This window comes from Aedes aegypti, chromosome 1, assembly GCF_002204515.2.
Source record: "Aedes aegypti strain LVP_AGWG chromosome 1, AaegL5.0 Primary Assembly, whole genome shotgun sequence".
NCBI lineage: Eukaryota > Metazoa > Arthropoda > Insecta > Diptera > Culicidae > Aedes > Aedes aegypti.
Window position 1 is genome coordinate 92,899,834 of NC_035107.1, and position 27,489 is coordinate 92,927,322.

Sequence of the window (27,489 nt, forward strand, 5' to 3'; positions counted from 1 at the left end):
CAGAAAACGAATTATACGTAAAGAAATCGGAAAGCTTGCCAGGAATTCGGCGCCCCCGGTCGCTGTGCCTAAGCCCTTGCTGCTCACCAGCTGGCCTATTAAATTGCGACGGTAGCACAGGATCGCTTGAATCGCTGTCGGAAAATGCCGATTGGTCGATTTTGTCCTCGTTGACCTCATCTTCACCGATCCTCGGTTCCACAATCGGATGCCTCGAAATCGAAGTATCGAAGGAATACAGCTCCATGAACTCCGGTCTGCTGATGCTCGCCAAGTTCGCCAAGTTCAAGCAGTTTGCCTTCCAGAACCACAACTACGTCACGACTGATCCGGATATCATGCTTGACCGTATCGTATAATCGATACCCCTTGGTACCGTCGGCATATCCTGTTGGAAACCCCAGTGCCGTAGTCACGGATAAACTATAGACGGACAATTATCCTCCCGGGATTTGTGACACGAAGAAAGACGAGAACTTATTTTGCGTTTTTCGTAACAACTTTACTCGTCGGAGAACTAGTACGGACTGGTAAACAATAAACATATATACATTGTCCAATACACATCAGCATTTATGCTTCGTCGACTACTTTGCTTTTACTATACACAACACAATCTCATACACATAAACATTATCTGTCACTATTGATCAGGGGGTTGACACTCTCAATTCTAAGCGGTTCTACCAGGGGGCTGTCACTACTATATTCTAACATATCCCACGAAAATCGCTTTCTGGGATTTGGCGTCGAACTGCTTCCTCTTCTGTTTCGGCACATGAACAAGGGCTAGCGATCCAAAAACCCTCAAATGATGTAAGTCGGGCTTCTTACCACTCCAAGCTTCTTCTGGTGTTATTTCGATCGCTCTCGTTGGACTTATCTTGACGAGGTACGCTGCTGTGGAAACCGCCTCACCCCAAAATTTCTTCGGCAGGCGCGAATCGTTCAGCATGCTTCTGGCTTTCTTGATGAATGTCCGATTCATCCTCTCCGCCACACCATTTTGCTCCGGTGTATACGGACAAGTCTTCTCGTGGCGTATTCCATCCTTCTTCTGAAGGATTCGTTGACGTATTCGGTACCGTTATCCGTCCTTAGTACCTTTAACTTCCTTCCTGTTTGACGCTCGGCTATAGACTTGAAACTTTCGTATGCACCAAAAGCTTCACTTTTTCGTTCCAGGATATAGAGGAACACTTTTCAACTCGCATCGTCGATAAAAGTCATCACATAACTTGTCACATAACGGTTACTACCGAGAGATGGAACTTCGATGGGTCCAACCAGGTTCGAATGAACTAAATTCAGTAGTCCTTCGGCTCGCGAGACACTGGAAGGAAAAGGATTACGTGCATGCTTACCCTCGTTACTGTTAAGAGTGCAAACCCTACAATCCCTACGCCTATGCTCAACCCCTTCTAATGCCGACACCACTGCTGTCAAACCAGTTTCCTTTTTTTATGTTTCTGCTATCCATCATTATAACAACAAAGTTAAATGAATAAACACGCGTTGAATTCGTTTCTTTCGTAAAAGAGTATTTTTACAAGTTTTATTTTCGATCCGCGAGTCCCTTCGGTCGCTTAATTTCAGGTTACGGTGCCCAGTAACGTTTTCCGCGAGTGGCAAGTGAAATTATGACGGAGGAAGAAAAGCACGAACGGTTCCTGCTGCCATTGTTCGACGGAACAAACTTTACGGCATGGAAGTATCGCATGCGCGTATTGTTGGAGGAGCACGAACTCATCGAGTGCGTGGAGGCGGAGGCTGCTACGTTGCCGGAGCTGCAGGATGCAGCGGGCGATGGCAACGACGTCAAGGCGGCAAAGCTGACGAGACGGACGAAACGCGCGAAGAAAGATAAAAGGTGCAAATCGATACTGGTCTCCCGGATACACGATTCTCAATTGGAATACGTGCAGGAGAAGACGACGCCCAAAGAGATTTGGGATGCTCTGGTCCGCGTCTTCGAGCGGAAGAGCATCGCCAGTCGTATGCACTTAAAAAGACAAATGCTGTCGCTGCGATTGGAATCCGGAAGCCTGCAGGAACACTTCCTTCGGTTTGATCGCCTGGTAAGGGAGTACCGAGGAACGGGCGCTGTCATCGAAGAGCTGGACGTGATTTGCCACCTACTGCTCACCCTCGGTCCGGCCTACTCGACCGTCGTGACGGCTCTAGAGACAATGCCCGAGGAAAATTTGAATCTAGAGCTCGTCAAATGTCGTCTTTTGGATGAGGAAATAAAGCAGCGAGGTGGTGAAAGTTTGGAATTCTCCTCTGCTAAGCTGGAGGTGGCGGCGTTTGCAGGATCCAAGAAGAAAACCGAGAAGAAGAAGAAAATGCCTCTTCGGTGCTTTGGCTGCCAAGAAGAAGGGCACAAAGTGTCAGACTGTCCGAAAAATAAGCAGAAGAAAAGTGCGAACGTGAGTAAACATCAGTCCAAAGCGAATTTGGCTGATCGTGATGAGGTTGTGTTTGTTACCACGACGGTGAGTGATGATCGCGACGATCGGTATTCGGTGCAATGGTTTGTGGACTCCGGCTGCTCGGACCATATGGCAAAGGACAAGGAGTTATTCGACGAGCTTGTACCGCTGCCAAAGCCGGTCGAAATCGCGGTGGCCAAAAACGGACAGTCAATCGTAGCGCACTACTCGGGGACGGTGAGATTGCAATTCGTCGTTAATGGAAAGTGCATTCCATGTACAGTGACGAACGTGCTATACGTCCCATCGCTACGTTTCAATCTTTTCTCGGTGGTAAATGTGGAGAAGAAAGGCATGCGCGTTGTGTTCGGGAATGGACGAGTCAGTATTTACAACGGGTCCGAAATCGTGGCAACCGGTGCGCGACGTGGAAAACTCTACGAACTGGATCTTTTTAGGATCGAAGACTGTGACAGTGGTGCGTCAGCGTTTGCGTGTGGTCGTATCACAAAGGAGCTGGAGTTGTGGCACCGCCGGTTCGGCCACTTGAACATGAAGCAGCTCGAACAGTTGATTAGTAGAGAAATGGTCGACGGTTTGCAACCTGTGAAGAAATGTTCGGACAAAAGTGAAGTGATTTGCGAGCCGTGCATTATCGGTAAACAAACGCGAAAGCCTTTTCCCGCGCGCGTCGGTAAGAGATCTTCGCGAGTGCTAGAAGTTGTCCACTCGGACGTATGTGGACCGGTGTCGCCAATCGGACGGAACGGCGAACGATTCTTCGTCACATTCATTGACGATTGGAGTCACTTCGTCATGATTTTTCCCATGAAGAGGAAGGACGAAGTTTTTGATTGGTTTGTGCACTACGATGCGTTAGTCACTGCTAAATTCGGTACGCGCATTTCCCGGTTCGTCTGTGACAACGGAGGCGAATACAAGAATAAGGCGTTCCAGTCATTTTGCAGTACGAAAGGGATCGAAATCCAGTGGACTGTTCCGTATACCCCGGAGCTTAACGAAACGAGCGAGCGGATGAATCGCACGATCATCGAGAGGGCTCGTGCGATGCTTGAAGGAGCAAAACTGGAGAAAACGTTTTGGGTTCAAGCAGTTCAGACCGCTGCGTTCGTTGTCAACAGATCGCCGACAACTGCTATTGACCCGAACAAAACTCCAGCAGAGCTTTGGGAAGGAAAACGACCGGATGTTTCCAGACTTCGGAGCTTCGGATGTGCTGTCTATGTGCATGTGCCACAAGAGCGCCGCAGGAAGCTAGACCCAAAGGCATGGAAGGGCGTTTTTGTTGGGTACGCGGCGAAAGGATACCTGGTGTGGAACCCAAAGGATAAATCGATCGTGGTCGCTCGCGATGTGGATTTTTTGGAACAGCAAGCGTTCAGAGAAGAGAAAGCGAAGAAACAAAATAGTGTTTCGGTGATTCGTGTCGGTGAACTTGCTAATGACACTGAAGAAGAGCGAAGTGATGTGGACAGTGACGCCGGTAGTTCTGATTGTGGCTATAATGCTGATGACCCTGTTGATGATGGTGAACACGATGATGAACAGTTTACGAGTTTCGTTGATGAAGATCTTGTGCCGGGAGGTGAAGCCGATCCATGTGCGCGACCGTTGCGGAACCGTAGTGTGCCGTCGTGGCACAGAGACTATGAAGTTGATTACGCAGGGTTCGCATTGAATGCGACGTCGTACGTGGAGCGTTTGCCCAATACAGTTGCGGAGTGTCGAAAGAGGGAAGATTGGCCTTTGTGGAAGCAAGCGATGCAGGAGGAAATGGATTCGTTGGCGAGAAACGAGACGTGGACCTTAGCAGAGCTGCCGAAGGGTCGGAATGCCGTTACGTGTAAGTGGGTGTTCAAGTTGAAGCAATCCGATGACGAAGAGGCTCCAATGTACAAGGCGAGATTGGTCGCCAGAGGATTCACCCAGAAGCCGGGGTTTGACTACTCCGACACGTATTCGCCTGTCGCACGGATGGACACGCTACGTACGGTGCTGGCACTGGCGAACCATGAAGGTTGGACCGTCCACCAAATGGACGTTAAAACCGCTTTCCTCAACGGAGAGTTATCGGAGGAAATATATATGCGTCAGCCGGAAGGCTTCGAAGAGCAGAACGGACTCGTTTGCCGTTTGAACAAGTCTCTGTATGGCCTTAAGCAGGCAGCAAGGTCGTGGAACGAACGATTCCACAAATTCGTAGTTCGTCTGGGATTCGTGAGAAGCCGCAACGATCTTTGCCTATACTGTCGTGGTTCAGGAGAAATGCAAGTTATCTTGGTCATCTACGTGGATGATGTGCTAATCGCCAGCAGTTCCGGGAAATTAGTCGGAACGGTCAAGAAGTGTCTCGCCACCGAATTCGAAATGACGGACGTGGGCGAGGTGAAGAATTTCTTAGGCATGCGGATTGAGCGGAATATCGAGGAGAAGACCCTTCGGATTAGCCAACGACGCTACTTGGAACACCTTTTGGACCGTTTCCAGATGCTGGACTGTAGGCCGATTGCTACGCCCATGGAGAACAGGCTGAAACTACCAAAAGGTGACGAGGCGAAGAGAACGAGCAAGCCATATCGTGAGCTAGTTGGATGCGTCATGTACGTATCGCTGACGTCTCGGCCGGACTTGGCTGTTGCTGCAAACTATTTCAGCCAGTTTCAGGCTTGCCCCAACGAGATACACTGGGTCCATTTGCGCCGTGTACTACGTTACATACGAGGAACGCTAGATTATGGGCTTGTCTACCGAGGATGCGATCGTGGTCCGGTGCTCGAAGCTTTTTCGGATGCTGACTGGGCAAACGACTGTACCGATCGTCGGTCTGTGTCTGGTGCAGTATTTAAGGTGTATGGATCTACTGTGAGCTGGAGCGCGAAGAAGCAAGCTACCGTGTCTCTCTCTTCTACGGAAGCTGAGCTGATCGCTCTCTGCGCAGCTGCTTGCCATGGTCAGTGGATGGTGAGGATTTTGCGAGATCTGGGGGCGAAGCCGATCACTCCTATTACCTTCTATGAAGACAACCAATCGACGATGAGTATTGCCACTAACCCGAAAGATTCTGGTCGGCTGAAGCACTTGGACGTGAAACACTTCTTCGTCCGAGAGCTGTTGGAGAGTAATTTGATTCGAGTTGAATATGTACCAACGTCGAAGCAACAGGCGGACATACTTACGAAGAGCCTTCCGGGCCCTGCATTCAGGAAGTTTCGTGAGTATCTTGGATTGACCTATTGCAGAGTTTGAGCGGGCGTGTTAAGAGTGCAAACCCTACAATCCCTACGCCTATGCTCAACCCCTTCTGATGTCGACACCACTGCTGTCAAACCAGTTTCCTTTTTTTATGTTTCTGCTATCCATCATTATAACAACAAAGTTAAATGAATAAACACGCGTTGAATTCGTTTCTTTCGTAAAAGAGTATTTTTACAAGTTTTATTTTCGATCCGCGAGTCCCTTCGGTCGCTTAATTTCAGTTACAAGCGATGCACTCTGGGATAACGTCATTCCGCAGTTCAATCCCGTTTGCCATCGTCACGAGCCTCCACTTGTGCCAGATGGAAGCGCTCGGAGTCAGTAGCGCTTGTTCGTTGTTCCAGTTGAGCCTATATAGTCCATTCCCTTGCGTACCGGATGCAATAACGTTTCTATCATTCTCGCGGACTTCACAGCTCTCTGCGTCGAAGATAACCGGCAGTCTCTTCTGGCAAATCTTGCTAATTGAGAGGAGATTGGTAGCCAGTTCTGGAATCTGCAACACTTCCTGCACTTCGATGGGACCTTCATCGAGATCTAACTTGACCAATCCTCTCGCGACTGACATCATTCTGCCGCTGTTTGCCGTGCCTACCTGGTGCACCATAGGTTGTTGCTCAACGAATCCATTGCCACCACGAGACATGTGGCACGTGGCACCAGAGTCGAAGTACTATTCTTCACCACTTATCTCACCCATCGCAAAATCGCTTCACAAAGCTTTGCCAGACGTTCTCTGAGGGTTTTGCTTTTGTGGACATTTCGTGGAAAAATGCTTTTTACAGTTGTGGCACGTGTGGTCCTTCTTCGTCGTGCCACCGTTGCTGCTTCGTAGTCTCCTAGCCTGGTTAGAATACAACGCACCATCTGCGCTGCCATTCTTTGGCTTATTTTGCAGGTTCACGTCTTGCAAAATGTTTGCCTTTACCGCGTCCGACGTCAACGCAGTACCCGATGCCTCGAGCCCCATAATCATGGGTTCATAATGCTCCGGAAGCCCCATGAGTAACAACACAGCCAGCCATGAGTCGTCAACCTTGAATCCAATTCCCGCAAGTTTATGTGCCGTAGACATCAGCTCGTCGACATACAATTCCACGCTGCCGCAGTCATCCAAACCAATTGAAGTGAGCTTCCTCAGTAGGCCGATTTTCCTGGTCAAACCATTGTCTTGGAAAGCGTTCCGCAGTTTCTCTCAGGCCTCCTTGGCGTTCTGGGTCAGACTGTAATTGGTCGTCTCCAGGCTCAAGCAAATTATGGCCAACGCTCGCAAACTAACCTCTTCGTCGACTTGGTGTCCTTCCGGTGGCGCTATCGCGTACCAGGTGCCTTCGCGAATGAGTGTCATTTTCATCGCGAACGCCCACGTGTTGAAATTCTCGCGCCCCTTCAGCTTCTCGATGATGGGTAGAGCAACCGCGTTGATTCGTCCACTTCCAGCGGCTGGTTCTCCAACAGCAGGTCTTCCAGCGGCTTGTCCTCCAGCTTCGCCCTCGGCGGCTGGCAGGCCACTTCCGCTTCCAGCAGGACGATTCTGCTGCTGTCTGCTCATCGCCAAACTAATTTTTCACTTTTCTTCTGACTATGGGCAGTCTGGGCCCATATCCAATTGTAGAGTAAAAACGACCGGTTCGGTTCGCTGACTAAAAACTAATAAAAATTTATTTCAATTCAACTGCCTTCGGCACCACTTGCTGTTAGGCGTTCCTATCGTTCCTATAGTAACATTATATAGGGTGTCAATGCTAGTAATGGACCCCTTAGTAGCTGAAATTCATTCTCGACGCCTTTCCGCAATTATATATCAGGCAGATATACGTTTTGTAGAGTCTAATAACAAGTTCAATGTCTTTACTTCACAATACACCCATGCAACATACAAAATCATACGATTTTCACAGAAAAATACACGGGAAAAAATCTGATCCCATTATCATGATTTACGAATCATGAAAATTATAAATTGCTCTTGGGACGAAATCATGATTCAGACTCATGATTTTTGAAGCTGAGCTACCACTATCATGATTCAGAGCAACCATTTTCATGAGCTCCAAATCATGACCATGAAAAGCGTTACGCACACGGTGCACCTGTCAAAACGTGTTTAGCAAAGCTTGTGCAAAGCATAGTTGGCTGCGCATTCACGGAAAAGTTGCCCTTTTTTTTAAAAAAAAAAGTTCACTTTTATTGCCGGTTTCCTGCGCCGCTGTTGCTCTACTGTCGTTCCTGCTCTACTATTCCGTTCCTGCTCCGTTGATATCGAGCTATTCCGGCTCTGCAGAACTACCGGTAAGTGAAAAAAACGCATGCAATTCAATACAAATGCTGACAATTTTCCACCGTCTTCTCTGTTTAGCCGTTTCATTCTGTTCCTTTCCTGCCGTGGCTGTTGCCCGTTCCGGCTCCGCATTGAGGGAAAATTCTTCCGGCTCCGCTCTACTAACTACCGGTAAGTGATACAAAATTAATCCATTTTTGCGCCTGTAATCGAAATCCATTTTGACCATTTTCCACCGTCTTCTCTTTTTAGCCGTTTTATTGTCCCAGTGCCACCGTCGCCATTCCCGCCGCGGCTGTTGCCGTCCAATTCGTCATCAAACGTCAACATCCTACCGCAAAATCGCTAGTGTTTGGAGGGGATTTTAACCTCCAAATTGCCAAATAACCTCCAAATCATCACCTCCAAGTTAGTTCTAATACCCTCCGTTATATGAAATATGGTGGCGCGTCGATCGTCGCATGTTTTTCGTTTAACAGTCAATAGGTGCATCCGTTCCGGCTCCGCATTGAGTGACCAGCTCCGCCCTACCAACTACCGGTAAGTGATACAAAATTAATGTATTTTTGCTCCTCTAATCGAAATCAAATATTGACCATTTTTCACCGTCTTCTCTTCCGTAATAAGCTCCCGATTTTGTTGCGTTCCGGACGTTTCGTTTTCAGCCTTGGCTGGTTCCGCCCAGTAGGTGTTCCCGTTCCGACTTCCCCCACAACTACCGGTAAGTTCTATTTTTGCATCTGCAATGGACATCAAATGCTGACCACTTTCCACCGCCTTCTAATTCGTAATTAGCTTCCATTTCCATTGCTGTTTTGGGTGCCCCATTCCCACTCCTACTATCCTGTCCATAATCATATAGTCGACGTAGTTCTCAACACAATCTCTGTTGTCTAGCAACAAATAATACAAATTTAAATATTTTTATCAGGCAGACATTCAATCTGCCGCTCCACACATAATTGTCCCATGTTAGTTTTTGACTCTTTCTTTCTGTCTCGACGTTCCTACTAAAATTTGGCCTGCCTCTTCAACTCAGTGTTCCTTTAGCACTTCATAGTAATTAATTGAAGAGATTTCTTTGCCTGCCATTGCACGAATAATTATTGTACATTGTGTGGCAAGCACAATGATAATCTATGCCCAGGGTGTCGAGAAAAATTCTTCCTCGACCGGATCGGGAATCGAACCCGTCGTCTCCGAAATGGCGATCCAAAGCCTTAATCACTACGCTACCTGGAGACCCAAAGTAACTGCATATCAGCCCCATGATGGAATTGAACTGACCAGGAATCACCATAAGGATCTGCTTTCGAGGTCATTCTATTTTTCTATAATTTATTATAATATTCTAACTTCATTGTAACTGTAACTTTATTATCGTACATACATTATTGACCCAATTTTGTCAGCTCCTGTTTGGAGAACATGTTTTGCTCTCCTTTAAAATTTAAACATATTTTTCAACTTTTTATCGCTTTTTTTTTAGTTTTCGAAAGCAGTTTGATGATGAACCAAAAAGATTTGGAAAATTTTCATTTGTAAAATGATGACAGCATAAAGATTGTCGCAAAATGGAGCTGACAAAATCGGGTCCATGTTGTATATTGGCTAATTATAAGTGATTTTTCAAACATTTGCATGAATTATGTAGTTTGAAACTTTGATAACGATTTTCTCAATGCCAACTTTTTTCATATGGAACTGTTTTGCAGATACAGGCAATACATTACACAAAAACAATCTAATAAGAAGAATTTGAATGCTTGATACGGCTGACAGGTGAACTGTACATTGCATCCCATTCAAGGTATTTGAAAAAAAAAAACATCGTTTATAATAACTCAAGCATAGTAATTTATCGAAAGGCACAGAAGTTCGGAAGCATAATGGAGCCGAAGTAGAAAAAACATCTTTAAAAAGTTGAATGCAGTTCTCTGTCTAAGCCAATCAGTTCACAGAACAGAGGTGAGTTATTAAACGAATTAGAAAGTTGGTGAGAAAATGATTAAGTGAGGGACTTAGTGAGAATATGGGTGATTGGGTGGGTTAGTGAGAAAATGAGTTTGTGAAAAGTTCAGGGAGAAAGTACGTTAGTAAGAAAGTAAATTGGTTGCTGGGAAATATGTTGATGAGAAAGTGAGTTTGTAAAACAATATGTTGGTGAAAAATTGAGTTGATGAGAAAGTGAGTTCTTAAGAAAGCAAGTTAATAAGAAAGTGAGTTCGTGAGAAAGTTAGTGGGAATATGAGTTATGGAGAATGCGAGTTAGAAAAATATGAGTTAATGAGAATATGAGTTCAAGTCAGTTGATGAAAAATGAGTTGGGAAGAAAGTGAGTTTGTGAGAAAATGAGTTGATAATAAAGTGAGTTGTTACAAAGTAAGTTGATGAGAAAATGAGTTGGTGATAAATAAGTTGACGAGAAAGTAAATTGGTGCAACCTGCAAAAGAGAGGCTCTCTTCGATATCGCTCTCTTTCGTTGATATTGCGCATGTTATTTCGAATTTTTATTTCCTTCTTGCGTAAGGTGATAGCCAAAACAATCGTCTTTTGATCAGTAGAGCAAAAGTTGTCAAAAACTCTACTATGACACCGTAATAATTGAAAGAGAACGTGAGGCTCTCACTTGCAGATTGGACTTATTGAAATGTTCGGCCAGAATTATTTAGAGCTGCCTGTATAACTTTTCGGTTTGAAAGTATCTTTTAAAAAGATTCCTTAAGTAATTCAATCGCGTAGTCCTCTTGGTATTCGTTCGATTTATGAGAATCAAGTGAATTTATTCTGGGGTCCATTGAACACAGAGAGGAGTTGAAAAATGTCATAAAATTTTCATTTTGCCATTTGGTAATTTCACTGAACCGAATAAGATATGTTAATCGACAACTTTTTTTCTAACTAATCAGAATTATTGATAGGCGATGTTGACGGAAGTTTGGTGGAATTAAAAAAAACATGACTTTTTCTATGCAATTGAGGTACATTTCCCATTACTGCAAGACATAAATCTAAATTTATTCATGGTATCCTATTGAGTGTTAATTGATTTTTGATTGCCATCCAACAATGTACAATCTGGCATCATGTTAGATTACATGTGATTATTGGAATAAGAAGTGTGGGGAAAAATCATTTTGTATTAAGCTGATGTAATTTTCCTAACATGAAAATGAGAATTGAAGGGAAAGTAAGTTCACGAAATGGATAATCTTCATTCAAGATAATCTACCCTTCCATTCGTTGTTTATATGATTAATACAAATATTAACACAGCACATTTGTTTTTAATTTAACATGTTTCTTTTTAGAATCCATGACACTTCCGATGCTTTCGTGAAAGGAGTCGATTTGGAACAAGGATCATTGTCCGTTCACTCTGGAAGTGAAAACGATGATGCGATCGAGGTTGAAGATTTTTGGGAAGATTTAATGAGTCAGGTGGATGATAGTGTTCTAACTAAAATGCAACAAATTGGGATTTCTTTCACCACATACTTACATAGTTTGCCAAATTACAATCGGGCTATGGTATTCTTGATGATTTCTTCGCTGAAGAAGATGTTAATGGAACCACTAATGTCGATTGTTTGTGCAGCAGTCAAGCCAGCGGTCCCGGAGGGAAAGAAGACTACTGTGTTGAACAACATAATGAAAGCCACTCAAGTTTTCGATGCGGTGGATACAGAACACAAATTTGTGAAAATTCTTAAGGAACGCGGTGGCTTCAAAATGCCAGTCCTGGATCAAATATCTAATGAGCTGCTCCCCATGGAAACCGATGACGGCGTAGAATTGATGGAAAAATCAAAATCGAACGTTTACATAGGATTGGAGAACTTTTTCACCATTTTTTTTGAAATTAATGCTAATATGACTGCGTTACTAAACAGCAATAATGAAGCTTTATCCCCGGCGGATGACGTTTGTGACAATTTCATCAAAGGCAAGTTCTGGCAACAGAAGATAAAGGAACGGCCGAATGAAATTTGCGTTCCATACTTCATTTTTACTGATTCCTTTGAGATTAACAATCCTTTGGACTCAAAAGCTGGAAAACAAGCGCTCACTGGGTTTTATCTCAATTTTCCAAGCCTGCCCAGACACCTTCAAGGAAAAACTGAGAATATGTTCCTCCTCCAATTCGTATATTCAAACGTTGAAAAATCACTCTCCAACGATGAGGTTCTGCACACCTTGATTGATGAAATTATCCACCAAGAAGAAAACCCCATACAATTTCGCGTGCAAGATAAAGAAGAAAGCATATACTTTTTGTTTGGGGGCCTACGAGGTGACAATTTAGGGCTCAATGGCATTTTGGACTACAGTAAGTCATTTGTAGCAAATCATCCTTGCAGAATATGCTCTATGAATTTAGAGAATATGAGAACATCAACGGTCGACAATGCTTCATTGTATCGTATAGAAGAATCGTACAACATGGCGCTTGAAAACGGAAAGTTTTCTGAAACAGGAATAAAAAAAATTTCGATATTCAATACTATTCCCAACTTCCACGTCACCGACCTGAAAATTGTTGATTGCATGCATGACTATTACGAGGGATTTGCTCATGATGCTCTTGCTAGCTGCATTTCCGCTTTTATTACGAACGGATATTTTTCCTTACATATCCTGAATCAAAGAGTGCAACGTTTCGATTTCGATGTTAATCAGAGAAAAGTCATTCCCCCGGAAATCAAGCAGGAGCATTTGGAGTCTTGTAAATTCAAGATGTCGGCGTCGCAGATGGAGTGTCTCGTGGACAACATTACTCTAGTGATTGGAGATTTGGTACCTGCAGTTGAGGAATGGCGATTTCTTGTGAATGTGACCAGAATAGGAACAACCATAATGAAACCATCTTTCACATCTACTGAAATCCAGGAACTTAAAGATCTGATCAACATCACATTAACCCAGTATAAACAGTTGTTTAAAAAACACCTTAAGCCAAAAGCTCACTTGTTGACCCATTACCCACTGGCGATCCAATGGACTGGTCCTACCAGGTTTACATCTACCTTCATCCCTGAGATGAAGCACAAGTATTTCAAAAAAATTGCCACAACAACTGCGTCAAGAAAAAAAATTGCTCTGACCATTGCAATCAAAGATCAATTCAAAATGGCATACAACGTGATGACCAACAAGATCAATAATTTTGGACCGTTGAAGCTCATCGAAGGCACTGGTTTTTTCATCAAGCTTGGCTGTATACCGTTTCCATATGAACTAATTTCCGGAGACGAGAACATCATTGTTCAAGTATTACGACATATTATGTTAGGAAAAACAACAATCAAGGCAGGAAGCGTATTGATTACCAAACCTCAAAGCTACGTCTTCAACGAAGTGCGACATATTATTGAAAGCGATGGCGCCATTACCTTCATTGTCCATATATACCGAAACCATCTGTTCGACGAGCATCTAGATTCGTTTATAGTGGACCCGGAAGATGTTGGGAAATGTTGCATTGAGGATATAAGTAATCCTCCGTCCCATCTTCATAACCTACCCGATGGTCGAAAGGCAATTTCCATTCAAAGCTAATATGTAATGAGAAACATTGAGTAAGTATGGTTTCTTTTGCTTCATTATAAAAATAAGTATTCTGAGTCTAATATCCTTGTTATTCTTTGGCGAGTAGAAGTTTACACGGAATGAAAGTTGTACTTCCAGAGAAAAACAGTTGTATTGTTTGGACAATATCTATATATACTGGACTACTGGACCGATCGGCGTGAAAATTTGCATACAGGGGTTTTTGGGGACGGGGAAGGTTTGGAGCCCCTCCTCCCTCTGGAAGGGGGAAAAATAATGTGTAAAAGTGAAAAAAATATTATTTTTCTTTTTCTTTGCAGGTATTCTTCTAAATGAATCACTTGATTGATTCTAAATGTTTCTATATTTAACTTTGGACAAGCTGAGGACCACTCAAAGAGAATTAGTCCGTTTGTTGTATAAAGATAATGATTAAGTGTAATATAATTTTACTTGGGTCTCCAGTTAGCCTAGTGGTTAAGGCTTTGGATCGCCAATCCGGAGACGGCGGGTTCGATTCCCGGTCCGGTCGGGAAATTTTCTCGACTCCCTGGGCATAGAGTATTATTGTGCTTGCCACACAATGTACAAATCATGCAAAGGCAGGCAAATAAAGCCGATCAATTGATAACTGTTAAAGTGCTCTACTACTGTAAAAGTACTCTCTACACAAGTTGAAGAGGCAGGCCAAGTTCCAGTCAGGAACGTCGAGCCAGTAAGAAGAAGAATATAATTTTACTTGCTTCAAATAAAACTATACCTTGTATTCATAGTGACAGAAGCCCTAATAAATGTAGTTAATATCAGCACAGAAAATCATGATTATCGACCATCTGCATATTCTGGATGTTACACATTCTTCTTCTTCTTCTTCTTTCTGTCTCAAACGTCCCCACTGGAACTTCGCCTGCCTCTTCAACTTAGTGTTCATGAGAACACAATTATATCAATTGTACCACATAATTTATAGCTGCACTTCATAACAAAGTTGTCTTTGAGTATAGTTTTATGCTTTATTATTTAATTTCGTATTTACTTTTTCTTTTTTTATACAGAATGCAGGTGATATAGAAGGGAGGATCGAGCGGCGACTGAACCATCTCCGCGAAAAATTTGGGGAATCATCGCTACAACCTCAAACAAAAGCAACGATGGTTATTTTTGGCGGCGCGGAGTATATCGCAGATAATATTGTGCATGCTATAGCATTTGTATGCATATCTCTTATGTGCTAAATTTGCGATATACTCCGGACTGCAAACCGCTGTGGCTCTTTGTTCAGTCATACCTGTTCAAAATCCCGGCGTCCATTATTGAGCTCCCGAAGAGCACACGTGATTTGCTAAAAGGTATAGATAATTAAACTGGAAGATCGTTTTTTTTTTTTCTTAAAATAATCTTTTTTCAAGTGAAAAGAATAGAATAAATGAATTAAACTCAAAACCTCAAAATATGTTTTAAATAAATGTTGTACTCACAAATAGCTTAAGGTGAAGGTGCAGTGCGTTTACTTTCAAAACTATGCATTTTGCCTCGCGTTTTCTCGAGCACAAATCTGAAAATCTGCCTCAATCTGAAAATGTACCACAATGTTTACTGCGAGTGAGCGAGCAACGAGTTATATTTTCAGCTTCATAGACCTGCTGGATGATCAGATTTATGATCATGGGAATTAGAGCAGAATGATAGGCGGCCATTGTGATAGCCATTTTTAGATTTCACAAACCATGTCCTTAATCAGACCGTCACACAATAGTTTAGTCTGCAAAAAATGACAGACAAAACCTCTAGCTCAGTGCTTCCCAAACTGTGCGCCGCGGCGCCCTGGGGCGCCTTAAATCTTTTTCAGGGGCGCCGTGGGCCGATTAAAAGTAAGGCCTGGCAAACCTTCTCAACTTATGTTATAATTGTATTACATTGATCGAAAGCATCAGACGAAAGTTGAATACGAAAATCGAACATAGAAGACAATTAAGCTGCTCGCCACAGAAGTTGAATGCAACTTTTTGGGAGTGAAAACATTAAGATAGCTTTGAGATATCGCTCACCAGTTCAAAAAAAAAAAAATATCTATGTTCAAAGTTTTTCAAATTCCATGTTCCAAATTTATGTTGACAAACATTGTAAAGGTATATACAGTAGACGTTCGGTAACTGCAACATGTTTACATTTCACTTAGCGAACGAAATTCGATAACTGCAACGACTGACAAACGTCAACAACCCATCAACTGACGTAAAATGAACGTGAAATTCATTCGACTGTTCATTTGGGCTAATGGACCTAAGCACAAGTTCACTAATTTGACGTTTGGGCGGTGCCGAATTCACTCGTTGCTATGGACACATAAATAACACGGCACCGCTCAAACGTCAAATAATGAACCCGTGCATAGGTCCATAGGGGCTAACATGGCGCACCATTTTGACGTTTGGTGGTGCGATAACTGGAGAATTGTTGCAGTTACCGGACTTGCAGTTAAAAAGCATTGCAGTTAAACCGTTTGCACCGACCGAACGTCTACTGTAATAGAGTTTTCTGTAGGATTAGTTAGAACTTTCTCAGAGTTTATATATTGATGAAGTTCTGAAACAACATCCTCTATAAATGATATCAAATTGTTATTACGCTATAGTCACAACCTTGCTGGTAGGGATCTCAGTAACAAACAGATCTTCAGGCTGGATGGAGTTACATTGTGTTATTAAAAGCTCCACTATGATTTTTTCATCTTGCTTGCTTGCTCTTCCTCTGTTTACCTATGTTATACTACACATTTTCATAGAAACGGAAGAACTTATGTTATTAATTGTTTAAGAGAATTGCAGCCCTAGGCTGGCTCATTTCTGCGATCATATGTCAAAAAGTAAATTAACCTGGAAAATGCCATAATTTTTATTCTCCTTATCAAAATTAAAGTCGCTTAGTTATATCGAGAAGGGGGTTTCACAACACTGGGAGAAACAATTTAACTTTTCTTATTTCTTATTCTGATGCAAAAATGTTAACCATGTTAAAATCTTTCGCAAATGTAAAGACATTTTTATAGCCTCGAATTGAAAGGAATCCTTTGACGATTTTTTTTAAATCCTGCTTCGATCAAAATTTGTCGTTTTTTCTTTTTTATGCTTTTACAATACAAGCGGCGCAAATTTAGCAAGAATTTAAAGTTCACTACAGGATCCAGAAACACCAGAAACTGTGATAGTTCAAAATATAATTTAATATTTTTTGCAGATTCCTATTTTTGTAAAAAAAATGTGCAATTGTTTTTCATATCAATAATTTTATTGAATTATCAAAGAACGTACTTTTTGCAAAAGTAGATTTTGTTCTAGCATGAAAAGTCTGGCAGAAACTTTGTCGAAAATATTCATATTTTTGTATAAAATGATAATAGTGCGCCGCGCTTCTGATAAAAAATGTCAAAGGGCGCCGTGATTACAAAAAGTTTGGGAACCCCTGCTCTAGCTAATCCATATGTAGTTACTAATAGCTGATATTACCAGTTAGGAATACTACAAGCAACTTCTAAAGGTACTAAAATGACAGGTAACTTCTTAAATTTAGTATCATACACTTCTAGTCAAAAGTTTGGGGTCACCCCTTGAAAAACATGTAAAAGTTTTATGGTCATATCTCTGCGAATTTACATCCGATTTCAAATCTTTTAAGCTCATTTGAAAGATAAGGAATGAAACTAATTTTGTACAAAGTTGGCAGGCAATATTTTTTTACATTTAATATATGAAAAATTGACACAAATGTCATTTTGGTCATCGACCAAAAGTGTTGGGTCACCCCTTAGTATGAAGCAGTCCATAAAAGTTTGAGTTCATTTTCGTAAGACTTATAATGAGTACTATTCATTATCCTTCACCAGCAGTGTAGAAATATAATTTTGAAAAAAAATGATAGAGATATGAACGAAAAATTGTTACATTTTTTATGAAAGAGACTCAAAACTTAAGGATTGCAACATACTAAGGGGTGACCCAAAAATTTTATCAATGACATCAGTTGATATTTTTTGGAATACCTTTTTTCCTAGATTTTTCCGCCATGATCTCTTAAAAGTGGCTGAGAGGGTATAGAACTAGGCTTCTATTACAACCTTCATCTCAAAATTTGGTAGGCGCGATTGAAAATATCAAAATTTTGGGTCATTTTTTCATACACTATATGATCGATGTCCAGTCAGGCCGGACCATGTATTTTTCAATGATTTTAGAAAAATGTCCTTCAGGCACTTGGGATATCACATCAAACGCTTTATTTTCTGAAATACCATAGTTCTTTTATGTAATAAAACATCTCTAACAAAATAGCATCGAAAAGTTCAGAGTTGTCAAAATTGTTGGCTTGTCTACACCTGTCCAAAATATCGCCTAGTTCACTCTGACTTAACACTGACCATATGTAAAAATTTTTATCTGCAAACTATGTACAAAGTATAATTCTTTATCTTTCAGATGAGCCTAAAGGATTTGAAATCGGATGAAAATTCGCAGAGATATCACCATAAAACTTATATATGTCTTTCAGGGGGTGACCCCAAACTTTTGACCGGGAGTGTATGTAGGTACTCTATGTGTAGTAGCATTTACCAAAGAACAAACCTTCATCATTTCAATAAACAAGAAAATAATACAATATTATCTACAAATCACCAAACATGAAAAGTCAACTTTACGCACAATAATAGTTAAAATATTATTCTGTCTTTCACACTACAGTAGTTCTTTACAATAAATGAAAGTATCAACGCAATTTTGTCGTTACATCCTCCTCAGAGTCATTAGCAATGCGCACCAAAAATAATGATTCCAAATTTCAAAGACGTGATTTGGTTTTATGGTGCCAACAAATTCAACCAGAATCATAAATGATGCGCACCCAAAATCATGATTCCAAATCCCAGTATCATGATTTCACTTTATGGTCCGAAAATATAATGATAATCATAAACGATGCGCACCAGAAATCATGATTTGGGATCCCAATGGCATGATTTAGCTGCATGATCCTGTAAAAAACGACCGGAATCATAAACCATGCGCACCTGGAATCATGATTCTAAAGCCTAAATATATGATTTAGCTTTATGGCGCTTGCAAACCCGACCAGAATCATAAAGATGCGCACCGGAAATTATGATTCCAAATCCCAACATCATGATTTAGCTTTATGATTTTGCCAAAAGTATAACGCACTGACTGCGTTACGGGTGCACCGAATCATGATATCATGCTTTCGAATCATGGTGTATTTTCATAAACTGAAAATACCCTAGGCTCCAGAAATCATGAGTCTTTTTTTATGATTTTGGGATCCGATTTTTACCCGTGTATACATTTGGAAAACTGTTGTCCGAATGCCTATTATGGACCCTCCCGGGGTCCATAATAGGATTGTTTACAAATTTGACGTTGCGTATTATGGACCCTCCATTTGATTCCCATGTAATCCGGCTCGCTGCCGACGTGCCTATTATGGACCCACCTGGAAATGCGTATTATGGACCCTCTTGTGTGGTTTCATTTACAAAACTGTTCAAATATCTGTATTTATGCCCCTCAAACCAAATATTTTGCCTGAAACTGCTGACTAACAATGCAATCGAAGTTCCCCCGGTGGATTTTCATAGGAATAAGGTTGCTTTGAGTGTTAATTTTATGTTTTTCTGTAGGGGGTCCATAATACGCAAAGGGTCCATAACCGGCATCGACTCCCTATAACAAACCTAGTATTGCATAGTGATCCTCTATAAGAGAGATACGAGGAAGCCAAAGACAAATTAAAGACCTCGATGTCCCTTGCAGTTGCCCAAAATGTTATGGCTCATAAGGTAATCTAGAATGCCGTGAAAAGTGTACTGCGATCTGTCAAACTTGGGTACCTTTTGTACTACCAAGGGACCAAATGCAGTACTAGAAGTGGTACACAATCTGAGCCCGAGTGTGACGGACCTGAGGAAGCTGACATTTCTGTCAAAGTGTGAGCCAATCGAGCAGCGAGAGCTGTCAAAGCGTGAGCCAAACGAACATGCGTTATGTTTGTTTTGAATTTTCTTGAGGAGTAAACTAATCCGCTTGAAATTAGTGATCCTTTATATGAGAGATTAGCGGAAGAAAAATGGAATGATTTGGCAACAGACCAGCAGTGCTGAGTTTGCTCGGCGTCGAGAATAATATTATAACACGGACATGACTTTCTTATTGCTTAAAAGTGTATTTTGTTTCGTTATAGATCTTTGAGCTACATTTCCAAACTAATAAACAGCAGAAAAAATTACTTACTAAATGTCACATTGACAAACATTCATAAGAGGTAAATATTTCTTATTTTTTGCTCTATGTAAAACAACTTTCACAGAAATAATTTCAAGCGGATTACATTACTCCTCAAGAAAAGTTCAAAACAAACATAACGCATGTTCGTTTGGCTCACGCTTTGACAGCTCTCGCTGCTCGATTGGCTCACACTTTGACAGAAATGTCAGCTTCCGCGTATCTCTCTTATAAAGCACAGACAAACAGACGTAACACTCTAATTAATTTCATCGTACAGCAGAATAGCGCCCAATTTTAATAATTGGTAGTTGGCCGACGGGCCACTAGTGGCGCTCGCATCACTTTTGTTAGAGTTTGACGTTTGCTCACTATCGCCACCTAGTTCACGGTTGGCCAAATGAGGTATTTTTAGCATTGGGCGTAAATGTTCACGTGACTATGTTTTGAGTTGATAATTGTTCTAGCTGTTACGTCTGTTTGTCTGTGTATAAAGGATCACTACTTTAAATTATTTCGGTAAAAGTTGTTTTGCATAGAGCAAACAATATGAAATATTTACCATTTTTGAATGTTTGTCAATGCGATATTTAGTTAGGGGTCGTCCATAAATGACGTAGCTATTTAGGGGGGAGAGGGATTTGTGACGATGTATGACGAGGGGGAGGGAGGGGTCCTAGCTAGTGGACGTAGCATTTTGAATCATGTCGGTAAAAAGAGACGCGCAGAAAAAATGGCATACAATTATTTTTTATCAAACTTTATTTTTGTTTGACTTATAAACATGGTTTATAAAATGATGATTCAGCTTCAAAACAATTATCCAGGCATTCCAATCTCATCTGAACGTAGAGATCATCTTTGCATGTTGAAAAGATATTATCCCTAATCCAAGAGCACATTAAAATGATTCAATCTTTCCATCTTGATCATAAAATGATTACAATTGACAGTTCATAAACGTACTTTCGTAAAACCAAGTGTATGATGTCCCACATCTGTGGAATTTGTTGTAAAAAAACACATTTTGCTCGCTTAGTAAGGAGCTGCACCGGTCCTTGAGCTTCCGTCAGTAATTTTCTCATATTCAAAAAATGATAGTAGATAGAGATGGTCAGACGAGTTCGGCTGCAGCCAAGATTCTTTTGAACAGCTGACGGTAATCATTTCTATTTCTCAGTTGTTTTTTGGCATATGGTATTGATTTTTCGCCCATTTCTACCAAGCTTTTGCGCTCAATAAAACAATTTACTTGGCTGGGAATTGATTGTAGTGAAACAAACACTTTTATATTTTACACCTATGGATTCATATTTAGCTTCCCCCTAATTGATTGTTAACGTGAAAAACTATATAATTTGTTTGATAATCAGATGATTGTATTAAACATATTAAAGGGCTTATTTTATTTATGTACTCATGGCTAAAAAAATGTTAAAGGGGGCAAGATCCGTCATTGGTTGAAGAATTTTCAGAAGCAGCTTAATCGTTCAAAATCAAAAAAATTACACGATAATGTGTTCAGTGAAGACCGTTTTCAAATCGGACGCCCCAGTAATAAGTTATTGATTTTTGTATGAGTTGTGAAACTTTGGCTAAAATAATTAGGCTGTTTAGCAGGCAGCACTGGATATATGCAGTAAAACATAGTAGCCATGATTTGCGCGTGCTATCTTTCGCGCCAGATGCAGCAATGTTGCCTGTTCATAAGTTAAATGAGCACTTTTGAAGAATTTGTGACTGGATATAAATGAATAACTAATTACTGATACGTCCGATTTGAAAACGGTCTTCGGCAAAGTTGTAGCTGATGAATATATCTCCCAGTATCAACGTAGCACTACTCCCCAACAGCGCATGGGCAAACACTATGACCGATTGAATGAATTGCTTGCTTTTCCCATAGTAATTCCTATATAAACTTCAAAGAGCTTGTGCAGTCTCAGTTTTCATCTGAATGAGCTCAAATTTTGGGAGGACACTCAGAATTTGATCTAGAATCGAATGAGCGGTGTGGAGCAAAAACGATTTTTTGAACCACTCTAGTGTTCACTGTATTCTATTCTCCAACAAAAACACAGTGAACAAATTTTCTTCGAAGATTTTTTAGTTTTGAATAGAAAAACTGCTCTTGAAGTTCCGTAATCATCGTACGATGACGAATCCTTGAACGAAAGCCTCAAAATCAAGATCATCTTAAGATCAAACGCGGTTTGTAGAGGAACTGAATGGGTTGAAGTATTAAAAAAAAATACATTTATAACGAATGCAAAGCATGGTAATCTTTATTTGACGTCTTGTTAATCCCACAAATATCATGCAGCAATAATATTTAATAATATTGTAAAATCTAGATTGTGGGAAGGTTTTCCTCATATTCTTCGTTCTTCGTTCAATCCTTTGAGACGAAAATGTTGACGTTAAGGTATTTATGATATATCCTGGTGCAACATGGGAGGAGACCAAATTGGGCAGGATAAACACGATAATTTTCACTGAAGTAGAGGGCTGCGTTACTTATAGATAAAGGGAAATAATGTGTTGATCTATTTCAATATGAAAAACTAGCTTACACTTCCACTAAAATCACAAATCATAATAACTCTGGATTCTGTCTTCTATTTGCATGAGTGTCACTTTCTGAACATTTGTTCCGTACAGTTTGCCGAGATTAAAATATTCTATTGATGCTCAAAAGAGTCAGAGATCTAGGTGAAAAATCGATCAAAGAGCTCAAAGATAATATCTTGTTATTCGATCCATATCCCACTCAGATGATCAAAAGATGAGATGAAATGTAATGCCTGCATTCATCAAGATTGAAAAAAAAATCTAAGAAATTTTAGATTTTCTTGATAAATGCAATCAAACAGATTTTTCAAAGCTTTAAATAATTATGTAAATATTATATTATATTCGTGTCTTAATTGATAAATTTATAAATAAACAAAATCAAAGTTTAATAAATTAATTAAAAATCAATGCTTTCACTACTTGGAGTACATTGTTTTCTCATTTGTTAACAAGTCATAAAGTCAGCCGTTTTCAAGAGAATAAAATATGCTCTTTTCAATTTTATTTATAACTTGGTAATTTGAGGATTTTTTATTATTTAACTGTTTCATTATAGGTTGTGTAGGTTTATTTTAGTATGAGGAACGATAATGAAGTTCAGCTGAAATATTAATAGAGATAAATAATTTGTATAATAATCGCTAAAATTTTCTAAACATTCCAAATATATCAAGTGTAATCTTTTCTATATCTGACCACTGATTGCTAAATGGATTTGAATTTGGAAAATAATGATGAAGATTCATTTCGAATTAATATATTTTATTGTTCATTTTCATTGAAATCCATTTCCTAACAAAGAATAATTTAAAATAAACAATCCTCTAATAACGAAATTCCTGTTCAATAAACTAAAAATATATTGTACCCTAACTCAACAATAACGAACTTCACCAATCCAATCAATTTTTTTTTACATTTTCTATAGTAAACTTGTTTGTCTTGGTAACAACAGCAAAAGTAATACAATTTAGCCTATATGAAACTGAACACCAAAATTATGTAACAGGAAATGTGTTTATTTGAAACTGTTTTCCAAATTACTTTCGAGCGCTACTGTATATCAAACTGTTAGATTAGATTATCCTTACATTTTAGTCAGTAATTAATATCAAATTTTGTATTGAACTTCTGAATTCCAATTTTTTGTTTCAACCCAATCGCTGAGGAAAACTAATAAAATATGTAAAGGGGGGGGGGGGGGGTTTGCTTGATATGCTACGTATTTACCAAGGGGGATATCAGCATTTGTGACGAAATGCTACGAGAGGGGAGGGGGCTGTAAAAAATCAGTGAAAAAATGCTACGTCATTCATGGACGGCCCCTTAGTGATTTTTTCTGCTGTTTATTAGAAGGAAATGTAGCTCAACGATCTGTAACAAAACAAAGTACACTTTTTAGCAATGAGAAAGCCATGTCCGTGTTATAATATTATTCTCGACGCCGAGCAAACTCAGCACTGCTGGTCTGTTGCCAAATCATTCCATTTTACTTCCGCTTGTCTCTTATATAAAGGATCACTAGTATTGCAGGTTGCTTTGAAATATGGATTTTCGTTGCACTTCGTTGATCACACTTGTTTTCTTGCTCGGAGGTGGTTGCAGATAATCATTTAACATATTCATTCAAATACAAACTTCTTCAATGGAGTTAATGAAAAAGTTCACATAACTGGCAACCTTGCTCGCCCTTTAGTTGTGGTGGAAGATCAAAAACCAAAACAAAACATTGAAAGACAAAGGCAAAATTGATAACACGTGGCTTTTTATGACATTTCTCTTTGTCAAAATGCTGTCAGATCGCAAGGCTGCACTTTGCCGTCACACTTCTAAGTGTCACACTTTCAAAGTGTGCGGTTCGATTTGGTGTGAACAGCGTAATACATAAGTTCATTGGTTGCATTTGCTTATTCCAGTGTCTACTATTGTCGAATTCGTTTTTGAACCTAGGTTGGAACTGGCGCAACCCGTTCTGAATCACAGTTTCAACCCCAACCCGGTTCAGGTTCGACCGAACCACATTTTGCTTGACGTTGTTTTATTTATGTGTTGATCACCGACCCAGTTCCTAAAAACGAAAACGACATATGATTTCAACAGTTTCACTTTACCGCCATCTGTAGGTCTTGCTGCATAGACAAACAAACTTTACACTGGCGAGTTTTCCATCGACAATACTATCAACGATCAGTTCAAAATCACTATATAATATATACAACCAGTGGCGCGTGGATCGTTCTTCTTGGTGTTTGATGTTTCACACTAGCGCCTTCTGGAGTTCTTGATGCATAAAAAAAAGTGTTTCACGTAACATTCTCACATGTTGATGATAAATTTTAAAGAAAAGTGTTACCATAGACAAACAAACGCAGCATTTAGAACAAATTCCATGGATATCCATCGCCCATTTGACTCCATCATCATCTAGTGAGCATGTTGCACGAATTCCTGTTTTGTGTAACAAGGACTGCAGAAGGCGTTAGTGTGGAACGTCAAACACGAAGAACGCTGATGCGCGTGCCACTAGTTGTGAGGTTTGATAATAACGAATTTGAATTGATCGTTAAATAAGTGGTCGATGAAGATTTCGCCAGTGGTACGGCTGTTTGTCTGTGATGATAACATGAGCTAGGCGATTGATTCTAAAGAAATTTGTTCTGATATCGATAAGTTTTCATAACGATGGCTGTGGTGAATACGAAAAAAGTATGTATTTTCACTACCGATTGACGCAAAATGTTGTGTGGCGAGTCCTTAGTTTTTGTTCCTCATTTTTGTCTTAGCATGAATGTCTGTTCTCTGCGGTATTGTTTCGATTTTAAGTGTAGTTAGCAAACGGCTCATCCATGGTGCTCGTATCGCTTTAGTTCGAGTTTGACGTTTAAGGCCCAAACGCAATGACAGAGAAACGGCAACGGAAAGCGGAACCGGTTTGCCAGCATGAATCTCACCATCTCGACTGAGCTGTCCACGAATGTAAGTGAACCAACACTGAGTCGACAAGCATGTTATCGCTCATGCTGGCGAACCGGTTCCGCTTTACGTTGCCGTTCCGCTATCATTGTATTTAAGCCTTAACGCACTTTTGCCACCTAGTTGCCAGTTGGCCACAGTATTTTTTAGCATTGAGTGCCTTTTTGTGTTTGAAATTAATTATTGTTCAAGCTGCTACGTCTGTTTGTCTGTAGATTCGGCATCACTTTGTTTTGCAATCAACCTTGTAGCGAAGAATCCTGAAACGTAATCTCAGATGCAAGCCCGAACCAAACGATACGTGCCGCGATAACGATGCTCAACACTCGAAACATTGTCCACTCACCACTTTCACTGGTTAGGACTAATATAGATATCAATTTTACGCTCTCATAATGTTGCTGGAATGGTTAATCGATATTCTATGAGATTCGAGTGATGATGATACCGACAAAACAAATTACGACCGGAACTTTTCACCGAAGCCACGCCGCGAGTTGTGCGAGATCAGATCTTACAGAAGTTCGCTCTCTGACTGACTGACGGCCCGCGACAGTTCGATCTTTTACGATTCGTAATAGAAATTCGTTATCATCTCTGCAGCACACCAGATGAATGAAAATCGCTCCGTGAGAGGATCAAGTTCCGGAGAGTTTGTGAGAATATGGTGAGAAATGTATTTATTGGTTGTCCCACAGTTACTCAACAGCAGTCAACCGACGTTACGATCGTGCTTTGTACGACCACTCTACGGTTAATGATTGCCTCTGATTTGTATCATTTGCCCTATCATCAGACGCTAGATGGGCCATCTGGATTTGGCAGAATATTCATATTCGCATGGCAAATAATCTGGTTTTCTAACGGAACTGGAGGAGGTGGTGAACGTACAGTATTGGACAATAAATTTGCAACTTTTTAGATGTTTCATACAAAATCACCAATTTCGCAATGATATACCTCAGTTGTTAATGAATTTTGCTGAAATACTATGATTATTTTAATTTTTCAGGGGTAATATCAATTACTAAAATTTGTCAAAAAATTAACGTTAGTCAAATCGTTATTACTTTTAAACTCGTGATCAGAAAATTCACTCAAAAATATATGTTGCTATTCAAGTTATGTCTGACGTGCTAGGGGCGATTCAAATATGACGTCCATCGTTTTTCGAGATTTCTAGACCCCTCCTCCCCCTCTGTCACGCTATTTCCAATACCTAATACATGCAGATGGACGTCATATTTGGATGATCCCCTATGGAAATTTCATTCAAATCTCGCGTAACTGTTCAGTTCAAAGGAACCTATTTTACAATGCGAGATTCTCTCATCTCTCGCTCTCTTTCTATTATGACACTGTGGATCGACGGACAATGTCCTTAATTAGCGTTTCATACAAAAACGCAACAGAAGAGGTTAATGTGGCTTGATTATTGATAAAAGAGAAAGTAGATAAAGAGCGCCTCTTAATAGGCCGTTTTGAAAAGTTACGCGATAAATCGGCTCATAAATAATTTAGATCTAGCTTAATCTAGCGAAATCAGAAATCAAGACTCGATCCACAGCTCCTCGCGTTCCCTATATTTAAAAATCGATGACGTGTGTGAATACTGGTTGTGCTAATGAATAATTTACAGGCACTTTAACAGCAGCTTTAGTCCGTTAGGGCCTTTCGGTGCGTCACTACAAAATGACTTCTTTCAGAATCATTAACATATTGTCTTGGCGTTTGCAGCATCGATGAAATATAACCAGCCCATCGACTGATTTTATGGATATTTCATTCGGCGGAAAATGCTTCCGGTGGTATTCCAATATTTAATTCCACACTGCCAGATACAACATTGTCAACTAGCTTAGGGATGGTACACAAATTATGTCACGCTAAATTTCAACTTTTTCGACCACCTCCCCCCCCCCATTTGTCACACTGTTTGTATGAGCCGTCCGAAAATTTTGTAAAGCTTGTCACGCTTGGCTTGACCCCCTCCCCCCCTTGGAGCGTGACGTAATTTGTGCATGACCCCTTACCCAACGTGGGCGTTCCAACGAAATTTTAACCCGTATAGGCCTGAGTGAAAGCAAAAGCACTAAAACCCTTACCACTCAG

At 40.6% G+C, this 27,489-nt stretch overlaps 1 protein-coding gene and 1 long non-coding RNA gene across 2 annotated transcripts in view; one reads left to right on the top strand and one right to left on the bottom strand.

Moving 5' to 3' along the window:
* LOC5576686 (serine protease persephone) overlaps nt 1–25,920 on the bottom strand; it is a 30,994-nt gene extending 5,074 nt beyond the window's left edge. Inside the window, exon 1 of the mRNA XM_021842637.1 lies at nt 25,622–25,920. Coding sequence (XP_021698329.1) covers nt 25,622–25,712 — 91 coding nt within the window. The 5' untranslated portion in view covers nt 25,713–25,920. The remainder of the gene's footprint in view (nt 1–25,621) is intronic.
* On the top strand, nt 7,621–8,284 carry LOC110676101. Its single transcript, XR_002500074.1, has 3 exons — nt 7,621–8,000; nt 8,068–8,160; nt 8,242–8,284. It is a non-coding gene; the product is annotated as an uncharacterized LOC110676101 (long non-coding RNA).
* Nucleotides 25,921–27,489: the final 1,569 nt, after the last annotated feature.